General features: G+C 36.2%; 1 protein-coding gene across 2 annotated transcripts in view; it reads left to right on the forward strand.

Annotated features, from left to right (window-relative positions):
- Positions 1-6,038: 6,038 nt before the first annotated feature.
- The window catches only part of smndc1 (survival motor neuron domain containing 1), a 28,102-nt gene continuing 11,189 nt past the window's right edge, over positions 6,039-22,951 (forward strand). The window contains exons 1-4 of one of the 2 annotated variants that reach the window (XM_051922189.1): positions 6,039-6,196; positions 10,118-10,237; positions 10,421-10,563; positions 10,872-11,030. In XM_051922189.1, coding sequence (XP_051778149.1) covers positions 10,118-10,237; positions 10,421-10,563; positions 10,872-11,030 — 422 coding nt within the window. In that variant the 5' untranslated portion in view covers positions 6,039-6,196. The remainder of the gene's footprint in view (positions 6,197-10,117; positions 10,238-10,420; positions 10,564-10,871; positions 11,031-22,951) is intronic. The other variant, XM_028795843.2, reaches the window with a different exon arrangement.

Raw genomic sequence — 22,951 nt, forward strand, 5'->3', positions numbered from 1 at the left:
CACACCTATATTAATATGAAGTTGCCCTCCTTCTTTGCGGCTATAACAGCCTCTACTCTACAGGCTTTCCACAAGATTTTGGAGTGTATTCATTGGAATTTGTGCCTATTTAAGCCAAAAAGCATTTGTGAGGTCAGGTACTTATGCTGGATGAGAACAAATTTCTTCCAACCAACATTTCAATTGATCTTAAAGGTGTTCAATAGGATTGAGGTCCGGGCTCTGTGGAATTCACTCTAGTTTCATATCACGCTTCTCAAACCAAGTCTTTATGGACTTGACTTTGTGCACAGTACACAGTCATGCTCCATAGTCCAGTGGAGGTGTGCTTTACACTACTCCAGTCAACACTTAAGAGTTGCACATAGTGATCTTAGCATTATATGCAGTAATTAGGCCATGGAAGCCCAATTCATGAAGCTCTCAACACACAGTTCTTGCATTGATGTCACTTACAGATGCAGTTTGGAATTCTGTTGGGAGTGATGCAACAGAAGATGGTAATTTTTTGTGCTATGCGCTTCAGTACTCGGTAGCCCTGCTCTGTGAGTTCATGTTGTTGAACTGTTGTTGCTCCTAGATGTTTCCACTTCACAGTACAGTAATAGCATTATCAGTTGACTGGGGCAGATACAGCAGAGCAGATATTTCAGGTTCTATGGCATTCTATGACCCATTTTACTTCTAATGTTTGTCAACAGAGTTTGCACGACTATGTGCTTAATTATATGCACCTTTTAACTATGTGTTAGCTGAATACTGCACTCAATAATTTAGTAGGGTGTCCACATATTTTTGGACACATAGTGTATTTCTTTTTTTCTCATGGAATGAATATCAGTTATCACGATAGAAATTATAGAAACAGAGTGGTTTATATATTACTAACATGATGAATTTTAAACTCCCAGCTAAACAACTGTGAAAAAATGCAAGATATATAAGGAAAATGCAGAAGACAGCAATGGAAACTTGCAAAGAAATTAAAAGAACCTTATAAATGCTTCCAATCAAAAAAATGATATAAAAATGCACATCATGGTCCCCTTTTGCTATCTGAAATAATTTTTAAATTTGATCACATCTTCAGACATTTAAGATGGCTATTCCCCCAACTACAGATCATTGAAGAAGCCTATAAAACAAAGTATAGTTATTTGCTCAATATGATGATGACAGCAAAAACATTTATCTATATAGCACCTTTTCATACAAACAATGTAGCTCAAAGTGGATAAGATGTCAAAGAGAAAGTTACAACAAAAGAAAAACAAATAGGATTAGACAATAATATTAAAGAATAAGTAACAAAGAAAAAAAAAGGAAATCTAAATGATCTTAAAAAACAGATAAATATCAAGCAGAAGAAGAGTACAGTCCTTTTATGAAATACCATGATATAAGTCTCTAAAGATGAGAATCTGGTGATAAAGTCAGATGGCCAGAAGGACAGGAAAAAAAACTCCAATTAGGCTGGAGATAAAAAAAAAAAAACAAAATCTGCAGGGTGTCTAAGGCCAAAAGACTGCCCAGCCCCCACTTGGCATTCTACCTAACATAAATATTTTTCATTCATTCCTCTTTATTTCCAGGCTTCGATGATATCGGTTTTGTGGACAGCTGGAGCACCCTCTTTCATTCCATCATTACAGTTGGCTGCATGGTGCCTTGATCAAGTGGTAGTTCTAGTGCAAATCAATATCACAGAAGAACCAGAAAAGACGGCAGAGAAAAGTACAGATTAGTAAAGATATGATAATTATGTGCCCATAGAGTCAATTAGGAAAACAATTAAAATGTTGCTACAAAAAAAAACACAATTAAAATTGGGGTTTTTAGCAGTTTTCTTTAAATGTTTCACAATATTAGCCTGATGAATTTCTATTAGTAAAGTATTCCAGATTTTAGGTACATAACAGCAAAAAGCTGCCTCACAACTTGCTCTTGGAATTATAAGCAGACCACCATTAGAAGATCCAAGATTATAGAATGATCATGATAACGATAATTAAGTATCCCTGGATTAGCCATTAAGCAAAATCAGCACACGCTAAGGGCACCAAGGGAAAACAGAGTACCACAGAATTTTTAAAGAAGTAGGGGAAAACTTTAAGTATAAATAAATTTTGAATTTATTTTGAATGTAAATTAATTAGATCTGCTGACTCAAATCACAAGAGAATTGTGCAGAACATTTCTTGACTGTGGCATATGAATGGGATTTGTTCATGTACACATGACTTGGTGAAAACAAAAATCCTATGGGTGTGTTGTTCTCTAGCATTATTAATTCAATGTTTTTTGCATTCATGTTAATTTGGTGCAAACTTAAACAAAAGAGTGTTCAAATCATGGAGGACAATGTTGACAAGACCTTCATGACAAATGCATCTACCTGTATTATGATATTTCTTGTGTTGACTGCATGCAATCCACAATGTGTGTAAAAATGATCAAGTATGGTTTCAGTGAACTACTCAAAGAAACCAGTGGTATGCCACTTTTTTACCATTTTCTGAAAGGTATGGTTTGCAGACACACTCAATATGGGATACTGTTCCATAAACCCTATATTTGTCAGGAGCTTGTTCAAGCCTACAGTTCCACAATCGAAACATGCTGTTCCATTCAATATGGTATGTCTTCTCTCAAGAAAACACACAGATAACTAAAATTAAAAAAAATAAACAAAATGTGCAGGATATTTTCAAGCTAGCTTAACTACTGCTGCTAAACCCAAAATGGGGCTATTTTTTAAAGTGTTTCCCACAGAAACACCAGATAATGAGGGATATTTAGGTGAAAAATAATAAACAAATACGCAAAGAAATCAATGCACTGTGAAATTTGACAATAAATACATCATAACATAATAAATTTTTTTTGCTTATTTATATATTTTCTAAATGATTTCTTCATTTATTTATTTCAGTGATGTAAAAGGCAGCATGAACTACAGCTTGAAATGAAAACTGTCATTTTCACATATTGAAGTTAAGAGGGTGGACACTATGGCATACTTTTATTTGATTGTTGAATCATTGGAGAAGAACATGTTCAAAGTTGTGACTGTGCATGTCTGAGTGCAAGAAAATATTGCCCAGAATTATTGGATTTAGTGACTACTTTAATTCAAGAAGCTACGGATTCATCATGTCCACCACACTGGTGATTCACTATTTGAAAACCAATACTCACTAGAGCCCAACACTTCAACTTTGTGATAAGAAAATGACAGTTGCAATTTCACGGCATATTTAATGTTGCCTACAGTATCACTGAAATAAATACTGTAAATGATGAAACAATTAAATAAATACATAATGATAAAAACCTATTTCATGATGCATTTAATTATTTATGCTCATCTGTAATTTTGTTATTACTTATTAATTGTCATATTTCACAGTGCATTTATTTATTTGCATATTTATTAAATGAATTAATTTTGTCCAAAAATATTGCTCCATATACTGTACATTAATTATTCTTTGTACTTTTCAGGTACATGACTCAAAAGTTTTTAAGACCTGGTACATATAAAATACATTGCAATGGTGCCAAAAATTACATTTTACAAGTTTTACAAAAAATCGTGACTTACAGTTTCTATGATTTGACCATATTTAGAGTGATGTCTAATTATCAGGATATGAGCCTCCAGACACAGTACCTCAAACATGAACCACTCAAAGGAGATTTGGCACTGTAAATGCATTTCAAAAGATTTACATTTATTACAGATATACGTATTGTGCCCCTACTGCTACACAGATGGGGCATGACAATATTTTTATCAACAAGGTATGATTATTCCGTATCATTCCATATAATAAAATATAGTCCTGCAATATTTTACTTCTAAACTCACAGCTGCACTTAGAAAAAAAAACGTTATCACTGCAGCAGAAACATACCTGCATTTATCCTTAAACGTAAGGCTCATTTGAAGTTCTGTTTGTGCTTCAAGCCTGGTCCAATAAAAATACTGACTTTGAAAATCCTGCTAATAGAAGTCTGCTTATTTGTTGCTTATAAAAGATATCAGATGGCCAACTAATCAAGAGTGTGACATATCAGTGACAAAAGCAATGTACACATTACACAGGTATACACTGAAAAAATTGCTTTATTTTATTTTTTTATATATTTTTGGGTCGCTGAATTACCTTTGTTTCCTCCCACAGTCCAAAGACATGCAGGTTAGATGCATTGGCGATTCGAAATTGTCCCTAGTGTGTTCTTGGTGTATGGGTGCGCGCCCTGCGGTGTGTTGGCTGGGATTGGCTCCAGCAGACCCCCATGACCCTGTAGTTAGGATATAGCGGGTTGGATAATGGATGGATGGATGAATTATCCCTGAATTAAAAAATGAAAAGCATTTTTCTAAATTACATAACATTTTTTCACAAAACACAATTTTTACCTGTTTATTATAGCCTGCTTATTGTTTTTGCACTATAATAAATTAAATATCAGTATTTTATTTTATGTTTTTTTTTTAATTTAACATTTTCTAAAATTAAAATCTATGTTTCAAGCAAGCTGTTATTTTATTAGATAATAAAGTCAGAATAGCTGGAATTGAACACAGTGATGAGCAGCATGTGAAGCAGGTAGAGATAAAAACTTACTACATCCAGACCCAAATTTCTCTTGGTACTTAAACAGAGAACAAAAGTTTGCATTATATTTCAAGAAAGATGAGTCCTTTGTTTACTGCACTGAAAGAAGCGGCCTAGTGCAGAAACTTGGCAGCAATTACAATGAGGAAGGAATAAAAACTATTTATAGACTCATTTAAAAGAAGCTTAAAAGAAGTGCTTCTTTATATCATAATAAATACATATCAAGATCTGTTGCTCATTCTGTGCATTTGAAAGAAACTTATGAAAACTTTGAAAATTTTCTAGAGAAAAATAACTACAATGAGCACCATTAGTTAATATATAGGGACTTGAAAGTTCTGTGCAACTTACTGGTTAAGAGTCAAAGCATACAAAACTTTTCTGTTTTCTCTGTGAGTGAGACAGTAGAGCCAAGACCTTACTGTACAGTGAAGGAATGGCTATCTGGGAAAAAGCTACTGCGTGATGCCAAAATCATCATCAGAAATAGTTTAGTGTATACAGATGTAGGCTTGGTTTAAAGAAGCAGTTTGTCAAAACCTTATAAAATGATGGAGCCTGTTTTATATATTTGTGCCACGTATCCAGGATTGTATAGAGCTAAATTGAAAGAGGGCATTTTTGCAGAACCTGTTATTAGAAAACTGATTTCTTATGAAGACCTGATAGTGAGATAAAAACCCTGGAACCAGAGGCTTGGGTATTGTAAAAGGTAACAGTAAAGATCCAAATTATAAATTGTTGAACTGTATTAGTTCACTTTAAGGAACTGGATTGCACCATGAGTCTCATATGGATTTTTTCTTTGAAAATCTTGGAATAGTGAGTGAAGAGCAGCATAAAAGATAAAAAGGCATGGAAAGAAGATACCTGTCACGTTGGAATTGTCAGTATGACGGCGAACAACTGCTGGACGATTCATAGGAAAGCACCAGAAAAAGACTACAAACGATGGGCCCGCACACTACGTTTGGGATAAATAAAACTAGGAAGTGACAAAAACTAGAGAAGTATCATGCAAGTCAATAAATATGTTTTGTTGTTTTCTTTGCAAATGTGTAAACATATTTTCATGTAAAAATAATTTTGAACACTACTGTATACATGAATAAATTGTGCAATGTTAAATTTGATTCAGATTTCTTTTTAATTTTGTACTTAAATGTGACGTGAGGGAAAAATTCTAATTACATTTTTATTGTGTTCATGAATGCAAAAAATAACTATTTACAAATAAAATAAATTATATGAGTTTTATTTTGCATAACCGTTAAGTATAGTAAATACTGGACAAAACAATTACGTTCTTGACTACTTACTCCGAAGCTTGTGAGATTCGCAACACGCCTCTTGTTTCTTCTGACGCTCAAAACTCCACCCCGCCCCGCCCCTTGTCATTTTCATTCTCCCACTTGACGTAGGCATCACCATGAACTCGCGAGACCAGGACTTCAAGGAAAGAACGTTGTTGTGTGTTGGAGACAGAACGAAGGAAACAATTGGTGCTGATCGTAACAAACGCAAATAAGAGTTTTCAATAAAAGGATCTACTATTATTTTAAGTCAAGGTAAGCAATATTACATATTAATTTTACATTGGATTCTACGCACTCCTATGTTCGCGAAATCGACGAGTTAGATTAATGAGGCCTAACCGCTTCGAAACGGGCCTTTCTGAGTGTCAGGAATGTTTTCATCCTCGATGAACCGTGTTTTGTTTTAAACCAAGATTGCAGGCAGTTAAGCTTACTGGCCTTGTTTCATAGAAAGAATGTTGTTTAATGTTAATTGGCCGTTTAAGGAAGCTTAATGTGCGCCATTTTGCAGTTGACAGTACACCATGTATTTTTCACAGTTAAATCCCATAACTTCATGCATGGCGTGCTATAAAAGCAATATAGGGTTAGTTAGAGACAAATACTTAACGAGCTGTTAGGTATTGTTTTTGCTTGTTTCAGATGTCTTGTTTAATATATGTGTGTCTGAGTTTTGCGGCTATTCAAATGATCTAATTCTATTGAAATATTTAGTGTGTTAATCAAAGGGTAATGAAAAACAGTGGAATGATGGTTAAACAGTCTTGTGTGCAGTTTGTATGGGATATCAGAACCCCATTTATTTTCTAGTGAAAAAAAATATATTCTATATTTTAGGAACTCTTTCTCTTAACTATATAGCTTTGTTACGTATGTGTACATTATCTTTTGTATACAATGTATTCATTATTATTCTTATCTAAATGTAATGTTTTTCTTTGTATGTAACTGCATATTTAACAGGTTGTAAAGCACTTTAACCTGCATCTTTTGTATGAAAATGTACTAAAAAAGTAAATGTTTCAATAGTATACATTTACAGGATTTTAACTTAGTTTTGGAGCTGCTTATAGCATAACACAACATGACATGTAAATAACAGAGAAGTTAAGCAATATACATTGCAAAAATTTGCAGAATAGTGCAGGTATAAAGGTGATATGCAAATGGAAGTGTGTGTATGCTTATATACATCACCTTCATGCATAAAAGTGAGGAAGACCTTTTTTTTTTTTTTTTTTTTTAGGGCTACGGCATTGGGAAAGAAATTGTTTAGGTATCTATTAGTTTTAATTGATCTGGGTGAGATGAGGCAGTAGTGATCCTTTTAACATGCTTTATGACACTGTGTATGTAAACAGATTTGCAACAGATAGAATAGCAAAGCCAGTTATTTTTTCAGCAGACCTCACAACATGGTGTAATTTATTTTTGGAGTGGACCATTGCTCAAACAAACCTGATTCACACTTTCAATTGTTGTTTTGTAGAATTGCACTGGGATGTGGTGGTAAATATTTAATTAGTTTGTTTGGCTTAAAAATTACATCCTACCCTTTGGCACTTTTGTGACTGGGTTCTGTGACGGATCAGTCTTAAGATTTGTTGCTGTCTTGTGCAGACTGCTGGTAAAATAGGCTGCAGCCCCCTCAACTGTAAATTGAATGAAATTTATTTGAGAATATCATCTGGTCTTTGACTATGTCAGTTTTATGGTTAAATGGATGAGGCTCTTGCATATTTCAATATGTTATAATAAATATATTTTATTATGGTATATTATAAATTGGTATAGATGAACAAAAATGACAAATTCATATTCAGGGCATAGTAAGTATCTATCTATCTATCTAGTTGTGTTCATACTACAGAAGTCTGTTTTAGTCTAAATCTACAAGCTGAAATCTAAAAACAGTGGGCCTCCAATGTCTCAGGATTTTCTCTTACATGTATAAAGTGGTTTGCAAAAATATTCAGTTTAGTTCCCTTTGATAATTAGTATGTAATAGCATGGAACATTGAAACCTCTGTTTTCTAATGTGACATTGATTTATGTTAGAAAAAGAATCTAACAAGGAAAAATGCTTTTTCCACAAATGTCCAAATTTTTGTAGAGCCACCATTTGCAGCAATACCACCTTAAACAATTTTTTTGGAGTAAACGTGTACCAACTTTGCACACTGCTCAGGACTGATACTGACTCATTTTCTTGCAGTTAGAGATTATTGTACTGATGAAAGATGAACTGTCTCCCAAGCTTCAGGTTTTTTTTTTTTTTGGCATAATAAAACTGGTGTGCTTACTGTATTTGGTGTTTTTCCATCATGAATTCTTTCTTCCTTTTTAACCAAATGCCCAGTCTTTGGTGATGGAAGGTATCACCGCTGTGCTTTTTTTTTTTTTTTTTTTTTTTTTCTCCCCATTTCCCTCAGCGTGGGCAGTATCATATTTCTACCACACATCTTTTTGGGCCAAAAAGCTTCATCTTAGGGTTTTTAGTCATGAGACTTTTTCACACCACAGCTGGGCCACTAGCATACTTTCAGCAAACATCTTCTCTCCTACCTGTTTTTCAGTAATTGCTTTTTTTGTGTCCCCTTCCTAGTGTAATGTGCAGCTGTTATGTTTGACTGGTGAATATTTACTTTTCTGTCAGCTACTGAACACTATAGTTCTTCAGCTTGTTGGCTTTGACTGTTGCTTCTCTCACAAATCTTATTTTTGCATAGAATTTTTTTTTCTGGCTGTTTTTGGATGCACAGTGTTTTCTCTGCACCATTTCAGCCATTTAACATAGTTTTCATTTCCTGAAAATTGAACTAACAGCTCCCACAAGTAGGTTCTAGTCCTTATTGTTCCTGATGATACTGGGATAGAGTGCACCCTGTAATTATGAACTGGGAGTTAGCAGCTTCACATAATGGGTGGTTGAAGAATTAGTTTTGTAGTAGTTGCAATACTTTCACAAGTACAAAGTATAGTGGAACCTCGGGTCAAAACCGTAATTTGTTCAAAAACTCTGGTCGTAACCCGATTTAGTTGTGACCCGAAGTAATTTCCCCCATAGGATTGTATATAAATACAATTAATCCGTTCCAGACCGTACAAACTGTATGTAAATATATATTTTTTTAAGATTTTTAAGCACAAATGTAGTTAATTACACCATAGAATGCACAGCGTAATAGTAAACTAAATGTAAAAACATTGAATAACAGTGAGAAAACATTGAACAACTGAAAACTAACATTGCAAGAGTTTGCACTATAACACTACGAACCGCTCGCTAAAAACGTTTTTTTTTGAGTTTTAAGGTCAGCGAAAAAAATGAACATTTGAAAAATCTGTAATTTAATAAACAACCAAGAAAAGTAAAATTGCAACAATGCACGCTACGAGCCGATCGCAGTAAATAGAAGTGAAGTGGCAGTTAAAATCCAATAGAAAAAAAGGCTTCATTAAATAAGAGGTTAAAACAATGCTGGAATTAGTCTCTTTAAAAACAAGCCCGGTGCATTCTTTATCTTCTCTCTCTCTCTGTCTCTATCTCTGTCTCTCTCTCTGTCTGTCTCTGTGTCTCTCTCTCTCTCTCTCTCTCTCTCTCTCTCTCTCTCTCTCATCGGTGCGCACAAACCGAAAGGGAAACTGGCATGTTTGTATACCGAGTGTGAGGTCGTGACCACATGCAAAAGTTTGGCCAACTTTTTGCTTGTAACACGCTTTGTACGTGTTGAGAGACGTTCGTGAACCAAGGTTCCACTGTACGGTGAAATACCTTCTTTCATGTCTGGTCAACATCCAACATATTGTTACTGTCTAACACCATGATAAATATTTACCTTTTACAGCAAGAGTATTCCATGATACTTTGCAGAATGTTATGGTATTATAATTCACTTAGTGGCAATAAATATTTTTGCCAGAAAATGACGTACCTGACAGTTCTTCACAGATTCAACAAGATCAGATGCTGGTGTGGCAGTAGCCTGTTGGCAAGGTAGAGGCAAACAAGGCAGGAGGATCTAAGAAAGGGAATGGAGAATTTCTTAAGAAAATGATTTAATCTGAGCCTCTCATCTCAGTATTGATGAAGAGTACGAGTAGCTGTTTAATGTCAGCCTATGGCAGGTGTGGCCCTTCAAAAGTAAACACAATTTTTTTTTTAACTGGCAGATGTCTGACGACTTGGTGAAGCAGCTAGCCAGTTATAAGGCTCAGCTTCATCAAGTAGAAGCAGCACTGTCTACAGATGCAGATAATGAGGACCTCGTCAAGCTGCAGAAGGATTTGCAGGTTGGTAAATTATTCTCTTGGCAAAATCATTGTCTCTTCCATATCAGGAACTTTAATACTTGCACTTTTCAATTTAGTGAACTTTTAAATGTGTATTTAGTTTTAAAAAATTTATTAGAAAGTTTGTGTGTTGGTCCCTATATTTAAGGAAATTGTATTTTATTATTAAACATTCTCTTGCAGGAAGTGATAGAGTTAACAAAAGATCTACTATCCAGCCAACCTTCTGTGGCAATACCCAATTCACGCAACCCTGCTGCAACTCCTGTCAGTCATTCATGGGAAGTCGGGGACAGCTGTATGGCAGTCTGGAGTGAGGATGGACAGTAAGTGTAGTAAGAAATCTAACAATTTCCTGAAATATTTACATTAAAATGGTAAGGAATTCTTATACTATTTGGTTGCATTAAGCTGTTTTGAGAATGTATTTTTATTCAAAATGCAGTGTTTTTGCATGCATTTCATACTTATGCCCATTATTTTTCCTGTTTCAGTGGATTTCTTTATTGCTCAAATGTGTTGCATCTTTCTTTTTAGTGTCTTATTTTTTTTTTTAATCAAAGTATAAATCAGATTTTAGAGAGCTTGGTTGGAATGCTTTACTCACATGCTTACAGACGTGATTTGTTTACAGGTTGTATGAAGCAGAGATTGAGGAAATTGATGAAGAAAATGGAACAGCTGCTATCACATTCCTGGGATATGGCAATGCTGAAGTTATCCCTTTGGTAAATCTTAAGCCAGCGGAGGAGGGAAAAAAATCTGAGGAAGATGGAGGAAAATCTAAATCAAGGTGGGTACATGGTATGTTCTTTCCAGTGATCTGAAAAATAAATCTGTAAAAACTTTGTAATGTGGAGGACAAAACTGCACACAATATTTATTCCAGGTGATGTTGTATTAATGTGTTTCATACTGTAGCCTAAGCATAGCTTCCCTTGACCTTTACTCCCACATGGAGCTATTTGACCTAACATCCTCTTAGTCTTCTTAAACATTTTTGACTTAATCTCCAAAATTCTGCCCTGGATACCTTGATGTTTATTTGGCTTGGTTATATATCACACTGATATCAAGTTTATTTATGTCTGATTTGTTACAAAATTCAATTGCTAGTTGTGATAGTTATAAATGGTACATGCTGTATACATTCTGAATACTATATGCAAACAAAAAAGTAAAATGATGTTTTTGTGTTTTTATAGTAGAAAAAATGAACACCTAATGAATGAAATAAGTAAAAACATCGTTTTCTGTAGTTAGAATTTAGTGCTGCACCATCTTATTTAATCAGATTTCATTTTTTTAATTGTTTCACCTCCTTTAATGTTAGACAATCTTCTGGTCTTACCTTTTTCCGAGCATTTGCCTATCTTCTCTCTGTTTATATGAAATTCTGGCAGCAAAACTACATATTACACTTTGTCAAGTGCAGTAATACTTTTATTTTTAGATCTGGAAATTTACCATTTATCAATCGAGACCTTTTACCTTTGCATTGAAAGTAGTCCAGTATAGCTTGGCAGCCAGTAGGTCAAAGTATCACTACTTTTTTCTAGTCCTCTCCTTGGTATTTTTATTTATTTTTTGCTCACAGGACATATCCTTGTATTTGACTGTAGCAGTGATTAATTACACTCTCAAGGTATTTATGCCTTTTGCATTCAGTGCATATTCAGTCTCCATTCATGCACAGCAGTATGCAAAACAAATGCCAAATCTTGCAAGCAGAAAGACTGATGGAAAACATGAAAAACACTTTTTAAACTGAAGAAATAATCTATAGTGCCCTTATTTACTAGTATATGCCTGCTTCACATAGCACTGTTCATTGCTCTTGCATTAGAACACAAAGAGTTTTAAACCATATATAGTCATATGAAAAAGTTTTGCAACCCCTCTCAGCCTGTATAATAATTTACTTTCAACAAAAAAGACAAGTGGTATGTCTTTCATTTCCTAGGAACATCTGTACTGAGGTGTTTTCCGAACTGATTTTTAGTTAAGCAGTATTTAGTTGTATGAAATTAAATCAAATATGAAAAACTGGCTGTGCAAAAAGTTTAGGTCCCCTTGTAATTTTGCTGATTTGAATGCATGTAACTGCTCAATACTGAATTCTTGCAGCACCAAATTGGTTGTATTAGCTCGTTAAGCCTTGAACTTCATAGACAGGTGTGTCCAATCATGAGAAAAGATGTTTAAGGTGGTCAATTGCAAGTTGTGCTTCCCTTTGACTCTTCTGTGAAGAGTGACAGCATGGGATCCTCAAAGCAACTCTCAAAAAATCTGAAAACAGAGATTGTTCAGTATCATGGTTTAGGGGAAGGCTACAAAAAGCTCTGAGGTTTAAACTGTCAGTTTCAACTGTAAGGAATGTAATCAGGAAATGGAAGGCCACAGGCACAGTTGCTGTTAAACCCAGGTCTGGCAGGCCAAGAAAAATACAGGAGCAGCATATGCGCAGGATTGTGAGAATGGTTACAGACAACCTCCAAAGACCTGCAAGAACATCTTGCTGTAGATTGTGTATCTGTACATCGTTCTACAATTTACCGCAATTTGCAAAAAGAACATCTGTATGGCAGGGTGATGACAAAGAAGCCCTTTCTGTACTCATGCCACAAATAGAGTCTCTTGTTGTATGCAAATGCTCATTTAGACAAGCCAGATTCATTTTGGAACAAAGTGCTTTGGACTGGTGAGACAAAAATTGATTTATCTGGTCATAACAAAAAGTGCTTTGCATGGTGGAAGAACAACACCGCATTCTAAGAAAAACACCTGCTACCTACTGTCAAATTTGGTGGAGGTTCCATCATGCTGTGTGGCTAGTTCAGAGACTGGGGCCCTTGTTAAAGTCGAGGGTCGGATGAATTCAACCCAATATCAACAAATTCTTAAGGATAATGTTCAAGCATCAGCCACAAAGTTCAAGTTATGCAGGGTTTGGATATTCCAACAAGACAATGACCCAAAACACAGTTCGAAATCTGCAGAGGGAGAAGTACAATGTTCTAGAATGACTGTCACAGTCCCCTGACTTGAATATCATTGAAAATCTATGGAATGATTTGAAGAAGGCTGTCCATGCTCGGCAGCCATCAAATTAAACTGAACTGGAGAGATTTTGTATGGAAGAATGGTCAAAAATACCTCCATCCAGAATCCAGAGGCTCAACTAAGTATTGATGTAATATCTCTGTTGGGGTGCCCAAATTTATGCACCTGTCTAATTTTGTTATGATGCATATTTTCTGTTAATCCAATAAACCTAATGTCACTGCTGAAATACTACTGTTTCCATAAGGCATGTCATATATTAAAAGGAGGTTGCTACTTTGAAAGCTCAGCCAATGATAAACAAAAATCCAAAGAATTAAGAGGGGTTCCCAGACTTTTTCATATGACTGTATTTGCATGTTTAAATCATTCTGTATCTCTGTGGATACTCGCTCCTTTGGCCAAAGGCACAAAACAGAATAATGACTCACTAGACAGAGCACAATACCAAAACATGGCACAGCCAAAAACCACAGCTGTACATATTCTTAATGCAGAGAAGTAAAATGAAAAGTATGTGAAAATGGCCAAGTAGATGTATAAAGATATACAAGTAGCTTAAATTAAAATACAAAGGAACTGTGGCACTAACACAGGCACATCTGCCATGCTGTTATACTTCTTGGAACAGTAGCCACAGTACTAAATCATCTCCATTTATGCACAGTTTGTTTAACTGTGCCCTTGTGATAACCCTAAACCCTTGGAGAGTTCTTTGTAACCTTTTCCAGCTTTATGCAACAGTTCTTGTTTGTCGGTATTCTGAGATCCATTTTTACACAGTGTGCTGCACATCAGCAGATAGCTCTTATGAATAGCAAACTCAATGTTTTCAGTCTTTTTTTTTTTTTTTTTTTTAAATAGATTAAAGAAGTTTTAAACCACACTTCCAATCTTGTATCATTGATTGAACTCAAAGTTTACCAACTCCTGACTACAGCTAGCTTTTCTTGAAGTCATTAGTCTAGGGGTTCACATACTTTTTCCAACCTACTCTGTGAATTTTGGAATGACTAGGGGGCTCTGCCCCCTGCTCACTTCGCTCACCAACCCCCGGGCAGATGCTACATGCTAGCCACTTCGCGGATCTGCTGCTCACGTATTGGGAAACGGATGTACAATTTAAACAGATTATTTTCATGGGAATTGTTACATTTACATAATAGAACCGTTTTACATTATAGCAAGTAATTAACCATAGTAAAAAACAGTAAAACATAATAAATTCAAAGAAAATTGTTTCATGTTGCGTTGGAGGTATTCGTTGTGTTATACGTTTTTGTCCTGTTTGGCTTTGAAATTAACACACAAATAAGTAAAAACTAAGTTTTACCGTAAAAGTGTATTTTTTTTAATTAACTTTTCGTCAATCTCTCATTGAATTTTGATTCCATGTTTGGACTTACATTGTGACAACGCAACATATAATTGCCCGTGAGTGAATATAGTTTCTTTCTCTCTAATAAATAAGCCGACTTTTTCGAATGTTTGTCCCTGTGATTTGTAAATTATCATAGCAAAAGCTATTCTAACGGAAAACTGGAAATATTTTAAAACGAATGGCATATCAAGATCTCCTTTGGTGTCTAATGTTATCAGCAGAAGATGTACTACATTACCTTTCTTGTCACCTGTTAAAATTTTACATGTCAGAATTGTTCGACCAATTTTGAATACAGCTAATCTTGTCCTATTGCATAGCCCGTCACTCAGACATAAATTACGTAATAACATCCATATTACTAACCGAGAATGCTAAACCAGATGGTGGACGCAGGCACATCCGGCCATGGGCCGTAGCTGCAAAAAGACGTACTGCGCAGGCGCAAAAAGAGTCCGCGAGAGTCGGCTGAGGAGCCGAGAAAGGCGGACAAAAGAGGGCGAGAGAGGCGGATGAGGGGCCGCGAGAGGCGCAGGCGCAAAAAGAGTCCGCGAGAGTCGGAGAAAGGCGGAGAAAAGAGGGCGACAAAGGCGGATGAGGGGCCGCGAGTGGCGGACAAGACCACAGAAAAAAGGAGTGAGCACATACAAAAAGGAGAAATGAGGCGCAAAGTCAAACGCAGGAAAAGCACGAAACACATTGCACACGAAACTAGACCCGAAATAAAAAAAAAAGAGGCTCGCGCACAACAGCAAGGCACCCCCCCCCTACAGGCACCGGATGGGACACACACCAAGAGGGGGATTCAACAAGCCCATGGAACACAAAAAAAAGAACACAAAACCACCCCACAGACCCTACAAGCGAGGGACGGGACACACACAAAGAGGGGGATTCAACAAGACACAGGAACACAAAAAGAAAGAAGACGCTCGCGCAACAACAATCCTCCCCCCCCCCCCCCCCCCAATCCATAAGAAGTGACACCCAAAGCCACATATTCTAAAGTGAACGTCAACACCTTCACACTAGACAGCATAGGTGTCAGCATAGGTGGATCTCCTTACAATAAAGCACTATTAACCGTTCAACTGCAGAAAAGGAAACATATTAACAGTGACTGCGACCCTCCTTATTACTTATCCATATTTCGCATGCTGAGAAAGAAACAAGTCATGAATACACGGTCACGGGTACAAAACGAAAAGGAAAGGATAACAGGAACAAACACACGAACACGGAAGAAACAACAAAATAGACGGCTATGCAGCATAGATGGATCTCATTACAATAAGGCACTATTAACCGTTCAACCGCAGAAAAGTCTCCATATTAACAGTGAGTGCAATACTCCTTATTACTTATCCATATTTCTAAAAGAAAAAATGTCTCGACTCCAAAAACGCAAAGCTCAACTAAAGCTTCTAACTAACGATGTACCTAAAAGTAAAAACTTCATGAACTGCGTTAGATCCTACAATAGTTCATTTGCTTTTAGTAAATATCAGGCCACCAAAAGGCAATGGCCCATACTGCTTTCCCATATGTGCACAAATACTGCATCGCATTGGAACAGTGCACCCTGAAACAAATCAACAACGCAAATATGCACAAATCTACATCCTGGATCCACATGACGCAAACTATCAATCAAAGTGCTGCATCGCAACAGGCACGGATTCAAAACGAAACACCTCCCGTCTCAGACATACGTTAACGGCAAGGAAGGCTACAACGGGCGTCTCACACAGCACAGGCAAATCGATTACAGCTCCAAAACAACACGTCCCAAATACTACACATGCAACAACGCGCCTCTCAAACGGCACAAGCAAAACATACACCGGGAAAATTCATTCGGATTAATGAATGTCATTTGCAATCATTGTCATTCAGTTCACTTCCCTGAAGAAACAACTGGCAATACAAGTAATACATTTAGACGTTGTTGTCAAAAGGGTCAAATTAGACTGCCTTCTTTACATTCATATACTGAATATCTACAGAAGATTCTAACTGACGATGTACCTGAAAGTGAAATCTTTATCAACTGCATTAGATCCTACAAATCGGTATCCACTATGAACATTAACGGTGGCACTGCACGTGACATCCGTCTTCAAAAAATGTTGTTTATTGATGAATATACAATGGCATGAAGTCACTTACTCAACACCATTCATAAACTTCTACAAACGTTTATGAATAATAATATTCGATTTGGAGGAAAGGTACTTTTATTAGGAGATTTTAAACAGTGATTAGCTATTCTTCCAGATGCCATGCACTCAGCTATTGTTCAGTGCACCTTAAAATACGCAGACAATTGGCATTGCTTTCAAAAGATACAGTTAGTAAAAAAGATACGATGTCCAGAACCAGATCATAACAATTGCTTATTACAACTGAGAGATGGTACACTCACCAATACAGATGGACTTCAGCCACATATTATTACAATTCCTCAAGCCTTTATCTGCGACGACTTAGTTACAGAGAGATTTGGAACAGCAATCTCATTAGACCAAATGCCCCTTTTAACACAACGCACTATATTATGTCCAAAAAATATTAATGTGGAAAACATAAATACCCAAGTCATTCCATTACTTCCTGGAGAGACACAACTCTTTCTAAGCTCTGACAAAGTTGACTCTGATCACGATAATGACCATCTTCATTGACCTTACAAGTTCTGACCTGGAATTACCTTTTACACTTAAACGGCGTGTACAAAGAAATTTTCCAATAAACCTTTACACTGTGCCACACACTTTATTGTTTGCTTTCTATTTGCATCATCTACACCGTCACACTATTCTATATCTCATTCATACATCACGCTCTTTGTCATTCCCAACACCAGGGGTTGGCGAGCGAAGCGAGCAGGGGGCGGAGCCCCCTAGTTACTTTATATCCTCCTTTCAACAGTAATTCAGCCAGTGGAAGACAGGACGGTGTTAACGGTTGTAGATATTTTACGGGATATTGTAAGTTGATGTTTTCATCTTCCATAGCATCACCACCAACTCTTTCAGCATAGTCTCATTGATACGCACTTAACCAATTTGCTGTGTAACCGACCTACAATTTTCACGTTAATTCGTGTACTTCATAGTTTCTTGGTGCTAGGATTGCCTGTGTACTCACTTCTTCTGCTGATAACCCTTCGGGATAAAATTCTTCAATAAGATTTGGACATAATAAGTCTTCTTTTAATTAGGAACTTAAAGTGAGGAAAATGTAAAAATTTATAAGAGCTGAGAGCGCACGAAGTGTGTCTTACAAATGCATTCACATGAATGAGAGGCGAGAGGACCGCGGGCATGGGCTGTTAACTGGAAATGGTCGAGAGGAGGGCGGGACTTGAAAAAATTGCTTGGCAAAAGTCTTGTGTCAAGATTTTCTTTTATAATAGAGAGATGTGTTCAATATGTACAATTATTTGTGTTTTATTAGCTAAACCAGACTATGTTCATTTTTGTAACTTAGGTGAAGATCAGAGCCTATTTTAAGACCAGTCATATAAATGATTTTGTAAACCCTTTCCCTTGGGGTGTTTGCTTGCTTGTTCGCTAATCACGCAAAAATACCTGAACCAATTTTTCACAAAATTTTGCATTTTCCTTGCTGTTGGTTAGTGCTGGGAGGTATGCAGGTTCATACCGAAAACCGTTTATTTTTGTTTTGATACGGATTTTTCTTATACCACAATACCGGTTTAAATAGCCTAAACAATGTTTGGAACATGGCGCAGCAGGAAACTGTTTAAGGGGGGGACCTTTTTCACTGCTACACCGCTAAACATGCATGCAACGGAGTACATGCATTAGTGGAGGTATTGAGCGGTGAAAATGGACAGAGAACATTCAGAAACTTAAGCTGTATCTGACAATAAAGTTGGAACATGATGAGACAGAAGAACTTTTGCCAAAAAAGGAGCCATGTCTGTTGTCTGGAGATACTTTGGTTTTAAAAAGTCGGATGTAGACCAAATAACTATGTACTGCAAATGCTGTTGAGCTAAAGATGTCGCCCGAGGCTGCAACATGAGCAATTTGCTGCACTACCTTAGCCGCAAACATGCTTTGGTGTACCATGAATGTATGGAACTAAGATTGGCACCTTCCACGTCCTCAGGTAAAACTGAAAAAGCTAGAGGACACTTGAGTCAGACGTCACTTGTAGACGCGTTTGCTAGAGGTACTGCCTACGACAAAAAAAGCAAGCGGTGGATCGAGATAACCAACGCCATTACAATCCATATAGCTAACATGTCAGTGGACAGAGACTGTTAATTAACATTAACAGAGTGTAGTTGGGTTACAAAAGATATTTACTATTTATTCCTTTTCTACGACATGTTCAGTGTAATACAACTTTTGACAAGCACCTCTGGATATTTTACTAAGTCTAAATGCCTCTTTGGATGGTTGAAAATATGTTGTCAAAATTATAGTTTAAGTTGTTTGCAAACTTTGTTTAATAAAGAGGTTCTATATTTTAACCTCAACAATCATGCAATGTGATTCCTTCTCTTCATTGGTGTTACCCCCTTGAAAACCATCACTTTATGAGGTCATGCAAACCTGAATTAATACTTGTATGCACATTAAAATGTTTTTTTGTACAATGTACAATTCTCATGACCCTGGAATAGGTCATTCTACTGCAGTAATTGCAGTGTAAAATGTGGTTAACATCCACTCAGGTATGGGGAAAAACATACCATTGAATACCATGAAACCGGTATAATTTTGAAAAATACCGTGATATAGAATTTTGGTCATACCGCCCAGCACTACTGTTGGTCCACATTAACAGGCTATATGTCAAATCGGGAAGAGGGGTTTAAATGGGAGGGGGGAAAACTAAAACAAAACATGCCTGCTTTGGAACTCTCATCAGGCAGCATGAGTGCGCTGGGATGAGGAAATTGTCATTGCCAAAGCAGAAGCACCACGAGTACATAACAGCATTTTCTTCACAATTAATTTGGAATTGTCTCATAGTATTACAGCTTTTGTTTAAGAGCATTCCTTTTTGGCTAATGAGTTGTTTTAAGCTATGTTCAATTTCCAAAAGGCCATTTTCCTGTTGTTGTGTATACCCGGTTAATGCTTTATACATGAGTATGGCTATTTTCAAAGGATTTGCATCCTTTTTCTTGCCACTGTAAAGATAAAATAAACATGTAGATCTATTAACAAACCATTGACAGGAAACTAAAGGATATTATATATCCTTTCTATATATTATAAAAATACCTTCATACATACATACAAGGGGCTTCACTCGCCCACCCCCGGGTTTGGTTTACCGAATATACAATTTAAAGAAATTGTTATTTTCATGGGAATTTTTACATACGCATTATTTTCACTTTAAAACTTTTGTAAAAACAATACTTGTCCTTTATTTCCGGCCCCGGGCGTGGTTACATCTCTTTCTCGCAGGTCGTATAACGCTGCTCGCATTGTGAAGGGGGTGCGGCTGAACGCACGCTAAGGAGATTTTTATTTTATTATACTCGCTTCGCTCACCAACCTCCGTGTTTGGCTTTCCGGATACACACTTAAGATTTATTTTTCTTTGAATTGTTCCTATTTCATTAGTTTCACTTTTATTTCAGAACTTCGTTAAAAACAATATTTGGAATCTTTCGAGTCCCAACATGCTGAATCTTTTAAATGAGGTCCATGAGACATGTGTTTAATGACTTTGTACCATAATTCAGGATAGGTTTCTTTGTTTGGAATTTCAGCACAGACAAAACGGTCCACATCATCAGCAGTTAATAATTTTTTTTGCAAAGTAACCAATAAATGCTTGTGAGGTAAACCCCGTTTTTGAAATACTCTGACTTAAACTTCAAAGCCTTACAATATTTACATACTTCTGACATATCACCTATGTCCATATATTCGATCTCCATTCCTCACTTTGTCCTGCTTTTTTTTCAGTGACACCTGGTCCGTGGTGATCATGTTCCCTTTTTTTCAAGTAATAATTTCCGTTTGTTTGCGCTACTGCAATCTTCACTTTCTTTTTTTTGATACTTCCTAATTTTCCTGCTTTTATATTCTTTAACTTTCTCTGCATTTGTATCGTGCCATTTTTTTGAACCTTTAGAATTCAACTGCTTTCATAATCTCTAACCTGTTCTGCATGTCTGTGGCGCCAACGTTTTTGAACGTCTTAATGAAGTTCTACTTTGTCTTTCACTGTCTTTTAATTCTGAGCCTGATTGGACGTGCTTTTGTTTCAATTCCACTTGTACCGGGCCGATTATTACTTTCCTTATTTTCTGAATTTGCACCTCGATTATTCTTTTTCTTTTTTGCATTTTTTTCTCTCCAATGCTTTTGAGTATTTTCTCCGCACTGCTCTGAGAGCCCTGGATCTGTGTGTGCTCAAATCCTTTACACGGCTGAGTGTTTTGCTGCCCGTGGTCTTATTTGTTATTGGTTGTAAGTAGGGCGTGTCTTGCAAGAATCTCATGTTCTGTGTCCCCGCGAGACGCTCCTGGGTCAATCTCTTTCATCTCTTGAAGATCACGTTTCGTATCCCTAGTCTTTCTCTCCCAAGTTTTTTTTTTATAATAGAGAGATATAGAGATGTATTTTTTTTATTTATAAATAGAGATTTCTCCACAGTGACATGGCATGTACATATGTTTAGTACTATACTGTGCAAATAATTCAACCTCATTTTTGCAGAAATTGAATGAGAGAAGCTCAAATGTTTTTGTTTTTATGTGCTTCAGGGCTTTAATGGTTACTCACCAAAGTGGAGTCTAAATACAGTTTTTGTGGTCATATATTAAAGATACCTTTTGCTTAATAAAGCAAAAAAAAGTTTAAATGTTTTTATTCTTCCATCCAGGGATTCTTGCATCTATTATTTAGAGATTATATTTCTTGTTATAATTAGTCTAAATGCATTTTTCAATATTTAAAAGAAGCAAATCATTGTTTGGATACCATCTATTGTAGTTTTGTGAAATGATGGTGGATCCTGTTGACTGTTAGTGATGCTTTGGGAAGATGGGTAAATCTTTGAAAACTCATTACAAATGGCTTGAAGTACATGGTATAAGTTTTAGTTTTTTGTTACGCATTTTAAAATCCACTTTCATGTCTGCTTGTATAGCTGCTTGGTAGGGCAAATGAGAATTTACAAATGAACTTCAGACCAGCAATCCAACAAATTAGATCTGATAAAATTGCGCCATGAGAGTTAGGGGTGGGCATTATAAGCAAAAATATGTATCGTGAAACGGGCTAAGTATCACTCTGATGTGATGCTGCCTATGTTGCCTTTTTTATTTTTAAAAGCTAAGCATCAAAACTCAAACTGACATTGAACATGACTTGTGTGTTAATGGAATGGCACTAGTTACCCATATTGCAATACAAGTGCATTCAATCATTCCAGTGGTGTTCGGAGAGCTGCACACTGTTACCAATTGCCTTTTTATGTTGACAAAAACATATTATTGTGTATGTATGCACATCCATACGATTAGAATAAAAAATTAAATCTAGTGCCTCAGCAGTTGGTTTATGGCTTTCAGCACAGCAGGCATGATAGAATGAAGCATGGCTGAGATATTTTTGACCTGTTGGCAAGTTCCCTCAGAACCACTTTTGTGGTTTAGTATGTTTGTCATGTCAACACATTATATTGACTGCTTGATGTTATGAGTTATTATTTGAGGGAGTCCTCATTTATCTGGTTTGAATGCATTTCCCTGCTTGATCATGTTTGTTCCCAAGATATTTTCATTTTGTATATGCAAATACTAAAGACATTTTGGATTAACCTGTATTTAAAAAATTTTTCATTGTGTTTGTTTGTGTGTGTATATATTTGTGTTTATGTGTGTGTGTATGTATGTATGTATGTACAGTGGGGCAAAAAAGTATTTAGTCAGCCACCAATTGTGCAAGTTCTCCCACTTAAAAAGATGAGAGAGGCCTGTAATTTTCATCATAGGTATACCTCAACTATGAGAGACAAAATGAGAAAAAAAAATCCAGAAAATCACATTGTCTGATATTTGAAGAATTTATTTGCAAATTATGGTGGAAAATAAGTATTTGGTCACCTACAAACAAGCAAGATTTCTGGCTCTCACAGACCTGTAACTTCTTCTGTAAGAGGCTCCACTGTCCTCCACTCGTTACCTGTATTAATGGCACCTGTTTGAACTTCTTATCAATATAAAAGACACCTGTCCACAACCTCAAACAGTCACACTCCAAACT

This window comes from Erpetoichthys calabaricus, chromosome 2 (assembly GCF_900747795.2).
Source record: "Erpetoichthys calabaricus chromosome 2, fErpCal1.3, whole genome shotgun sequence".
NCBI lineage: Eukaryota > Metazoa > Chordata > Cladistia > Polypteriformes > Polypteridae > Erpetoichthys > Erpetoichthys calabaricus.